Below are 11,028 nucleotides of genomic sequence, written 5' to 3'. Positions count from 1 at the left end.
TGTACCAGATGGAGCTGTCAGCTTTTTCCCGTGGCCTAACCCACTTTCTTTCTCTCTCTCTCTCTCCTTCCTTATTTGAAAGTCGATTTTCCCTAAAGTAGAGCCGACAGCGTATTTTAACCACATCACTCAGAAACGGACGAGATCTGAAATTCTTCTAACACTAAAGGCGAGCACAGTTTGCTTTGCGATCCTTACCGAGGAAGGAGCCGCCCTCTGTTGGAGAAGGTTAACATCAATGACCAGTTGGATACGTGATGTAAACAAAAGTGAAATTTTGTTTCGATATTACAGAAATAATGTGAGGGTCAGAGAGGATAGTTTATTTCCAGGGGTACTGCAAGTTCGTACCCCGCGAGGTTTCACTAATGAATCGAAAGCTGTAGAAAAGGATTAGAGTTGCTTTTATTTTTTACTCTACGAGGATTTCTATTATATTTTTGTTCTAATTTGATGAAGTGTGTTGTTCAGAGCCTGTCTTTTGTGCTGCGTAGGCGAGTAGCTATCTTCGTGTCAGCTGCTCAAGTCAGCGGTGCACACTTGCATCTGTTTCCAGAGGGATAGGCTGCAGTTAAACAAGGTAAGGAACGTTGTTTTTCTTTACCTTTTTTTTAATTTGAAAAGAAGAAGAGTATTTTACTGTTGTGAGTTGTCGTGTGATAGTCTTGAAATATAAATGAAAGTAATACCTTTTGAAAAGAAAATATGCTTAATCTCTGAAGAAAGTGAGCAGTTTTAGAATAGAAGATTAGGAAAAGTGAAATTTGATCATTTACTTTGATATTGTAGGATATGGACATGATGAGTGTCCTCGTATGAGATCACAGAAGCCTTTGATAAGAGAATTTCTTATGATATTTACGTATAAATTAAGAATGTACTTACCTCAGGGAACTTACGCTTTTACTACAGCAAAATAACTGGCTTGACAGGCCGAGTAGATAGCATATCCTCTCTCTCTCTCTCCGATAAACAATTATGAGTTCAAATCCGTTTAGATCACATTGCATGTGACTCATCTGCTTATTGAAGCCCGAAGTGGCTTGAAAAAGCTCTTTGTTTGGTTTCTAAAGCCAGATTTCAGGCTTTTCTAGCCCTTATTTCTGTGGATGAAATTCGCATAGACAAGAAGACCACGTGCAATTTTCAAACATAATTTACTTGCCCTACAGATTTAGTTGTTTACTCTAAACAATTAAACCAACCTGGCATGAGCAGAGTCGCAGAGAGGTGGACGAAGGAACACTGCGTCACTCTGGTATGACGATACTTTATTTACATTTGTCGCGGACATTTCTAAGAGAAAGAAAGAAAAAAGAGAACGAACTGGAAAAAGTATTTTTTGATGGAAATAGAGATAAATATAAAAGGCAACAAAATATGCAATGTTAAAAGTAAAAAAATATTCCAAGTACACTGAAAGTAGTCTCATTCATAGAATAACAACAACGGAACTGCCACTCTTGTACTATCCACTGAATAAATATAACCCGAAGAGGGGCATTCCGCATCGCTGTTCCTCGCGTTCAACAGATGGACACTACTGTGATAAACTATAGCGAACGCTAAAACGCTTTATCTTCATCAAGAGACTTAGAATGAAGTCTCTTGATGAAGACTTATCACATACTCGAAGACTTATAATGAAGACTCATCCGGTTCGTGATGAGTGGCGATAAAACTTAAAACAGACTTAAAATATTAAAATATTCCGCATTTGGACAATAACATTTAACTTAAGATTGTGCTAAGATGTCCTAATTACGATTCTGTACAAAAGATTCGCTCTGAATCTTTCGTACAGAATCGTAAGTTCCCGGAGGTAAGGCGCATTCTCAATTTCCATGACACTAACTGAGACATTAAAGAAATAAAGAAATGAGTTACGTTAAAATGCGGAACAAACGATCTACCTAATTTAACATGATAGCGAAAAAAAAAAAACAGGCTATAAAAATACAGCTTGTATTTTCCTGCTAAGATAAACAATAGTACTGTTTATTATTCTATCGCTCTCTCTCTCTCTCTCTCCCCTTTACAATAGTAATTTTTTCCTGACAGGAAGATTTCTGCCTTCATTTCCTCACCTAAAGATAATAATAATAATAACCACATCCCTTGCTCCTGTAGTTTGTTTTACTTTGAGCAATCTGGCAGATCTGCAGTCGCCCGTCGTAAGGAACATAAATTGCATATCCAGGATTATGAACCTAAGCAGTCTGGCTCAGCAGAACATGCCATCTCGACTAAAGGTTCATTGTAAAGTGGTTATATTATAGAAAGATATCTGTGAGGCCTTTCTACCGCCCGAACTTAAACAGATCTAATGACCTTCGGTTATCTCCTTTATAGAAAATATTACTGCATCAATCTTCTGTAAATTCCTGATTGATATCAGAAATTTACAAAAGATTAATTCCGCTGCCTTGCTTACCCCGTAGTGGCGCTTTTTAAATTTAATTCTTTTATTGCATTTTATTTTATGTTCCATTGTGAACGTACCGAGAATGTCTTTGATACGTAAGGCGAATATTTTACATGTATTAAATTACTTCAACGTATGTTTGAGTTTCCGTCTTTAATTTCTACAGAAAATAGACAAATCTGCCAGAGAATACAAGTTGGCAAATATAACATACTTTAGAGATCATATGAAATGTCAACATTTTTTATTTCTTCCCAGAAACTCGGGTTTTTTTATTTCGAAAGCCAAACTAGTCACAGAACACACGCATCGAACAGATACTAGTCTCATAGACTTAGTCGATTCTATCGTAATGCCAACCAAACCAAAACAATGACTTCAGTGATATATTTATTCGCACATCATTACCAAAATTATTAATCATAAAATGTGTGGTTTTTTTCATCGCAGTACCTGAATAAAATTTGTTTTTCATGTGACATTGCTACCATGAGAAATGCAAGTTCCAAACGAATGTGAGATGGCTGTCAAGAACAATTTCAATAATTCACTTTCAATAATAGTAATATCACAATAATAATATCGAATATTGAGCCTTATTTAAAGATTTTATTCAACTGACTTTGTCAAGTGTGCATTCATATGTTTTTTGTGTTGTTTTCAACACCTTTACTCTTTTATATGCATCCCTGACGAAGATAGCTACAATTATAGAAACAGATACGAAGGAAACTAAATTATAAAAATATCTTCTTCTTCTTCTTCACGCATTAAATGTAGTATCTGTTGGGACCAAGACTTCACCTTCTTTAATGGTATCTTTTAGCCTTTTTCCTGTTCTTCTCTTATTCTTTGGTTTCCAACTATAGACTTGTTTTATTATTCTATCTTCACTTCTTCTCTCCACATGTTCAATCCATTTATTCTTCGGGTTGCTACCCAATTGTTTATTGCTTGTATTTCACACTGTTTTCTTATATTTGTAATTTTTATTTTATCTAATCTAGTTTTATTTACTATTTTTCTTAATGTATTCATTTCGCTTCTGTTTAACATTTGTCTTGTTTTTCTAGTGTCTGATCTTGTTTCTGCATTATATATCATAATAGGCCTGATTATTGCTTTATAAATTCTGGTTTTTGTTTGTTTCTATTTTAAGATGATAATTTTTCCATATTGTTTCGTTCAAGCATCCTGATATTCTTGCAGCCTTTGCAACTTGTTCTCTGACTTCTAGATGTGACTTTCCTTCCCAGTTCAGTTGTATACCTAAATCATTATAATTTGTTATTTGTTCGATAATAATACCTTCCAATTCTAATTTGCATCTTCGTGGTTCTTGTGATATTGTCATGCATTTTATTTAAGTTTTTGATATCTTCATATTATATAATTTCGTTGCCTTATTAAATGTAAGTAGTAATATTTGTAGCTGAGTTTCATTAAATAGTCTCCTTGTCTAATGCCATTACTAATTCGTATTACTTATTTTTCCTTGTGTTTTTATTATTATCATACATCTCTTTAATTATATGTATTATGTTTTCTGATACTTTTCTTCTCTGCAGTATTTCTATTACATCTTGAATTAATATTCTGTCAAATGCTTTTTTCCAGGTCTATAAAGCATATAAATAGTTTCTTATTATATTCTATTGTTTTCTTTATCAATTATCTGATTATGAATGTCGCATCTGTACATGATCTATCCTCCCTGAAACTTTTTGTTCATCTAGTAGATTAATTTCCTTTGTTATTTTATTATTTAGGATTCGTGTTAGTACTTTTAATGAGGTATTTAATAAATTTATCTCTCTATAATTTTTTGGTTTTTTTATCTTCTTTTTTAAATATCGGTATTGTTATACTTTTATTTATTTTTATATATTTTATTATCTTCAGTTTTTGCATCGCCTTTCCTACATAAAACGGTGTAGGTTTAAGTAGAACAAATCTACCCTATTTTTTCCCCAAGTCTTCGAATTTCTGAATGCCCTAAAATTAAGTAATTCATTTTTGTTTAATGTAGGCTCATTATTTAATTGAATGCATTCTTTCTTAATAATCTGACTTCTTTTTTTTTTCATTCAGCTTTTTAAAATTCCTACTCAAATTGTTGACGGAAAGAAGCAAATTAATCATTTAAATAAATATCAAGTCTTGCAGGTTTTTTCATAAAAAAACCCCCGCAAAACTGCTATTTAGTTTTCATTAACACAAAACTGAAACGTGGATTTCTTTCGTATTTTTTTATTGCCATTTGTAAAATACATTTCTTGGCAAACCATATCTAAATTGTCCACTTTAATGATAAAATAAATTAAAATAAAATATCCCAAAGAACAAATTTCATTAAACTTTGTCAACCAGAGAATGGTTATTGCATGGGACATACGGATGGATCAATACTTCGTCCTCAACAAGTAGTTGCATCAGCCATCTAATCGATATTGAAGTATCAATTATCTGTGGTCTTCTCGTCTTAATATCGCTCCTTTCCTAATCAACTATGCCGAGAATGAGCACATAATTGCCATTTGATTGTAATATTAACGAGCACTCAGAGTTTTGAAGAACACTAGCGGAAAAAAAATCTCTCTGTGTCTGGTTGCTTCTTCCTGGAAAAGGAATTGATTTGCGGTAGACTGACTTTTTTTTTTTTTATTGTGAATTGTATCGACGTAAGACTGCTGGCCTATAGTACATTAGTATTAGTACAGCGGGAGGGATAACGGTTAGGTAGTCCGAAAGCACTGCTTTAGAAATCAAACATTAAATTATTTTATGTTACTTCAAGTCTCCAATAAGAAAGGAGGGAGTCTCAAACAGAGATGCTAGGGTTGCACCCTTCGCTGTTATTGGCTAAGTTTTTGTTCGATAAATAGCACGTTTCTGTCATTACAAATTCGCTGTTTCGAGATTATCACAAAGAGTACGTCAAGCAGATCACCCAAGTTTAATTCTTCACTTTACGAACAGTGAAGAATTAAATATTTATATGCATTGAGTTCAGCATAAGTAATTTGTGACTTTTGTAGAAATTAACAAGAAGACTTCAGGAAGAAGGCTATATCTTTTAGAAAAACTCATTTAAGATGAGAAAGACAATTTTAAAAAAATGACAGCAGAAAACGCTTTCTGCTGTAGAGAAAAAATTTCCCCCCACATTCAGGAAAAAAATGGTGCGTTTTGTGCAAGATTTTGTTAGTGCAATAATGAACTAAGGAGAGTGTTTTCTTAAAATATTGAAGTAATGGCGAGAGAGAGAGAGTGAAGGAGAAAGCTTATGGAAGTAAGAAGCGATTTTCTGCTAGCACCTTCTGAGTTTTCGACTTTCTCTTTTTCTTTAAGCTTCTAGTTTCTATTAAAATCTAATATGCAAAGTTTAATTTGTTTTTCTTTCTTTAGATAGTCACGTGATTATCATAGATTGGCCCATTTCACTTCAATAGCACCTACTTTCACAGCTGCTTTGTACTGACTGCAGCCGTGATCCGAGAAGCACAAACCAGTAGGGATCTTCACAGAAAAGTGAGAACGTGCCTCCTACAGCTGGACAGGAAGGCGCCGGTTCCATTTTGTCTCGCGCAACACGAAACCTAGTTTCCGAAGGTCCTTGACGATAAAAAAAAAAGTTGGGCGTGTAACGGGGGAGGAGTAGGAAGGATGCTACAAACTGAGGAAGTGAAGTTTTCATGAAGAAGCATGAAATGGAATGTACGTTTTGGAAAAATAACAATAATTAGCTTATTGAGGACACTCCGATGATAATCAGAGGCCTGGGGTGTACGTGGACTTCATGGAACCCTTCTCGTTGCGAACATCAGTTGACAGTTAATTGCTCTTTAATGAGAGTCTTCAAGTCCGCTCTATTTTCTCCCATTAAATAAAAATAAAAACATCGCAGACAGAAATAGTTACTCTTATATAGAAACATTTACTCTTATTTTACTGAAATATTCATCTCTTTCTCTGCGCCCGAAACACCCACACATAATACAAGCGAGTGCGAGAAATATATATATTTCTCGCACTCGAAAAACACATACATTTAACAGAGTTTTTGCTGCTAATCGGGTTTGTTGCAAAGCCCATTATCGCACAGTAAATATGAGTTTATATGTGCGTGTGCGTACGTGATAATATTGGTCATCTGGTTTGGATGAAAACCTTTATAAAGACCTTTCAAATGAAAGTGTATTAATCCATTTTACACCCTCTATCCAAAAAAAAGAAACCGAACTTTTCGAAAATAGAAGAAACTAGTGGCGCCACCTGTTGTATCTTGTTGTTGTCGAAAGCGGTAACCTTCATTAGTGTTGTGTCAACTGTTTATGACATTTCTTTCATTAGAAGCCGAGTTATAATGCCAAGAGTGACAGTGTGTTTTGACGAACGGTCGGAAAATGAGTTTCAAACAGAGAGCTGAGATTGACTTTTGTGTTGAACTTGGTAAAAGTTTTACCGAAACGCATCAAATGCTTCAAAAAGCATACGATGATGAATGCTTATCCCTTACTCAAGTGGTTTAAGCGATTTCAAAGTGGTCGTGAGACGCTTGAGGATGACGAAAAGCCAGACCGTCCAAAAACTGAACTGAGCGAAGTTAACATCCAAAATGTGCGTGATTTCATCAAAGAAAATCTGAAATCGTCCGTAAGATTGATTGAAGATGAATTGGGGATTCCAAAATCAACTGTGCACAACATTTTGACGGAGAGTTTGGGCCTTCGTAAATTGAATTCGCGATTTGTTCCCCACAAGTTGACCAACCACCAAAAATGTATCAAATTGAACACTGCAAGGACCTCATTAAAACCGCTCGTAAGGACTCAAACTTTCTTGAAACGATCGTTACTGGTGACGAAACGTAGTGTTTTGTTTTGAGTATGAGTCCGAAACAAAGCGCCAGAGTGCTGAATGGAGACCACCAAAAGAGGGGCATCCGAAAAAAAGTCGCTTGGAGAAGTCAAAAGTAAAGAAAATGCTGATTTGTTTATGATTCCAAGGGCATTATCCACAAAGAATTCGTTCCACCTGGTCAAACGATCAATGGTGAGTTTTATCTCGAAGTTTGATAGCGAGAATTCGTCGCGTACGGTATGAATATCGTGATGACTGACCGTTGGTCAAAACACACTAACACTCTTAGCACTATAACTCAGTTTCCAATGAAACAAATGTCATAAACAGTTGACACAACACTAATGAAGGTTGCCACTTTCGATGACAAAAAGATACAACAGGTGGCGCCACTAGGTTTTTCTATTTTCGAAAAGTTCGATTTCTTTTTGGACAGAGGGTGGTATAATCCGTCTCATAAACCGCCTCGTGGAGACATAATTCTGCAGTCTCCATAAGGAAGTTGAGAGTTATGTCATCATGAAACTTGAGTCATTCATCCTACAAAACAAGCAAATGACCAGAAGGTACACGCAATTAATAGATATGATTTATTGGTTAATCATAGCCTCCTTAGTTGCTTTGGCTATAATTGAAAATAACCAAACCCATAAAAATTAAGTTAAAATAATAAAACTGAACTCATCCAATGCATGTAGTTAAGTAGGCATTCGACTGTGTATGTTATTTTAAATTTCTTTCGATAAAATTCCAGTGTTTTTATACAACCACTAAAATATGGAAATACGTGGGCCAAAAGGCATTAAAAAGCTCTTTAAATTTTTGGCACTCAATTCAAGTAGATCGTAAGTAGAAAGAGAAAATTATGTACATATGATAAATCAACACAAACAAGACAGGATGGTTGAAACACACAGGAAGAATCGAGAAGAGAAATAAAAAATGAACTAATTTGAGAAATAAACTTTGGAATAACGTTAATAAAATGGAAATCAAGGAAGGATTACATCACAAGCGACGATAGAGGATTAATTGAACTCAACAAAAAATTCAGAGTTTAGTTAAGTTGGATTTTATCCACAGAAAGGACAAAATTTTTAATTTTAATTTTTTTTTTTTTTAAAAAACTTATCTAAAGGAGATCACTGTTATTTCACTTTCAAAAACACATCCTGTGTCATGCTTGTCACTTCCAACCAACTCTCTCTAATCACCTTAAACACAACATTCTCACATTTATTTTAATCTGGTTTCACTAATATTTGAGAAATATCAGTGAACAGCTGGGCTGGTTTGGCATGGTAATCTTCATTGTTATATGAATATGAATTTTATGAAAAAATATATAAAAGCTTCTTTAGTTTTCATGCATCTACTTGGAACTTCCTTAACGCAATCGTGAGGACAACATACCATTTGCATCCAGGTTCGTATCCCGTCTAGAACTCAAGGAACTTTTACTAGTCTGTCAACTAAAACGCTACGGAAGTCTCAGAGATTTTTACTTCAGGAGATTCGAGTTTTTCATTCTGCAAACAGGAAAACCAGCCAAAGAACACACCCAATTAATAGAAATAAGAGATTGAATTGTGGTCTTAGTTGACTTGGTCATAGTCATAACCAAAACCGGATCTGTGAAATCGGAAGAATCTTTATTCTGCATAGTGAAAAAGACGACATGATAATAATATTGTAGTTCAGAAACTATGTATTATGATTAAAATCTGAATAATTGAGTTCAAAATTTGAGCGAAAAGATTTAGGTTTTGACCCGACCTTCTTCAACTGGGAGCACTGTCCAGCAGGAAGACAATAAATGACTGGTTATTTCTCTTTATAGGCTAAATATCTGAAAGAAAACGACCGATCGCTCTTGTAACTCAGCTGATGATAAAGCAGATGCAGACTGGAATACTGTTGGCATCTCCATTTTATCATAATTGCATATCTAATCCAACTTTTGATTACCCTAAATCGATATCCCTTCATAATACATGCCAGATTTTGTCATATGTAATTTTTTAACAGAAACTTTTTTTTGTAGGTGACTTTGTCATGACGCAGAACAACAGCACAGATTCGTACCATCCCTGGAGTAGCAAGGGAAGGTGGATCAGGTGAGTCTAGCATTGGACTTAAATTCCATTTTAAATTCAATTCACCTTAGTGGTCGGCAGAGTGGATTGCGTGTCCTTTCCAACCAACACATCATGGGTTCGAATTCCAATCAGTATTGTACTGGACTAGTTTCTTAAATAGTTTCCCAAGCATCTGTTTCTAAGCTATGTGAAATTATATTCTATTATATAATTATATAAGTCTTAAGGCTATATGTGATTTTCATCAAGTGGTATGAGAACACCACACTTCTTATTGGTGGCCTGGCTCGGTGTGAGCAATTTGAATGGCTGGTCTCTAGAGCAAAGTTTATATTCTTTATCTCGTAATCTACCTACGGGGCAAACATACTGTAAGTTCAGTCCTTTCTGTCGGTAGAATTCACACAAAATATAAACTTAACTTGTTAATGTCAATGTCAGTTGCTAGTCTGTTTTATTCCACTTCTAGTGCTGAATGAAGAAAAGCTTCTTAGAAAAATAACTGAACTTCGAATTGAACTTATTTCCTTCATTAACGGTTAAGAATATTCATTCTAAACTTTTCTTGCTAGCAGCACCTTAGCACCATAGAATGAATCTTGCACTGGACTTAAATTCCATGTTAAATTCAATTCACCTTACTGGTTGGAAGATTGCATTGAGTATCCCTTTCGGCACTGTACTCATGACTGAAATCCATGAGGATAACGTGCCGTGTGCATTGCTTTAATGTATTCTTGCCAAGGCAGAACAGGGAATGACAAACCGGCAATGTATCTCTGCAAATTTCCATTACAGTACAGCTAATCCATGAGATTTGTTCGAAAGGATTTGCATCTTATGCTCTCATCCAATCATACGAGTCAAAGTAAGAATAAAAATCAAACTACGACCACAATGTGAAAGGCAAGCAAATTGGTTAATGGACTACAGCTGCTTTTCTTCATCTATATATGGCTCAATTCAGTGAAGCTGCTGAAACTGTTAGCAGTGCACGCAGAAGGCGCATAAAATTAGTTGCTGATTTCTTTTTCTTTTTCTTTTTTTTTTAAATCTAATATTTGAATGAAAAGTAAGACAATTTTTTCCATTGGACATGAAACTTGAGTACTCACACACTTTTATTTTTTCAGCGCGAGGTCAGAGTTCATCTCTCCAGGATAATTACTACAATCATCGTACCGAAATGAACTCTCCCGCAAAGTGGTGCTGTCTATGTTTACGGTACGATAACTCGTTGAACGACAGTGCCCATGACATGACCTAAGCTGAGACATTAGTCATTATGACGGAGCACAAATTCTCGACAAAACATTTCAGTAAATAATCATGCTCGTATTCCACGGAATCAAATATTTGCAACATCACATGGAAAAAATCATTCGCCTAGAACAACAACCAACGGAAATGTTGGACAGGTGTTTGATTTACTCGTGGACTGGACGTCTCTTCAGTTATTTTAGCGAAAAGTCTCATTATTTTCAGGGTCTGCTTACTAAATGTATATCTGATTAATTAATATTATTATGTTTTATTAATTTTTTTCATTTATATTTTTACAGAGTAATAGTTTAGAAGTCTTCTCTAATAATTTTATTCTTATTAGGCTGATTTATTTTCGAGTCATTTCTAAGTTATTTA

General features: G+C 34.8%; 1 protein-coding gene across 3 annotated transcripts in view; it reads left to right on the top strand.

The window, feature by feature from the left end:
* Positions 1-11,028, top strand: part of LOC150095372 (neprilysin-11-like) — an 84,833-nt gene that overhangs the window by 6,728 nt on the left and 67,077 nt on the right. For 2 of the 3 annotated variants that reach the window (XM_090409831.1, XM_090409829.1), the window contains exon 2: positions 9,333-9,405. In XM_090409831.1, the coding sequence (XP_090265957.1) occupies positions 9,344-9,405 (62 nt within the window). In that variant the 5' untranslated portion in view covers positions 9,333-9,343. Of the gene's footprint in view, positions 1-115; positions 581-9,332; positions 9,406-11,028 lie in introns of those variants that run through there. The other variant, XM_090409830.1, reaches the window with a different exon arrangement.

The sequence above is a fragment of the Typopeltis vanoorti genome, chromosome 20 (genome assembly GCF_054136105.1).
Source record: "Typopeltis vanoorti isolate ZY-2024b chromosome 20, IOZ_Tvanoo_1.0, whole genome shotgun sequence".
Taxonomy (NCBI): Eukaryota; Metazoa; Arthropoda; class Arachnida; order Uropygi; family Thelyphonidae; genus Typopeltis; species Typopeltis vanoorti.
This window is presented reverse-complemented; position numbering and strand designations above follow the sequence as displayed.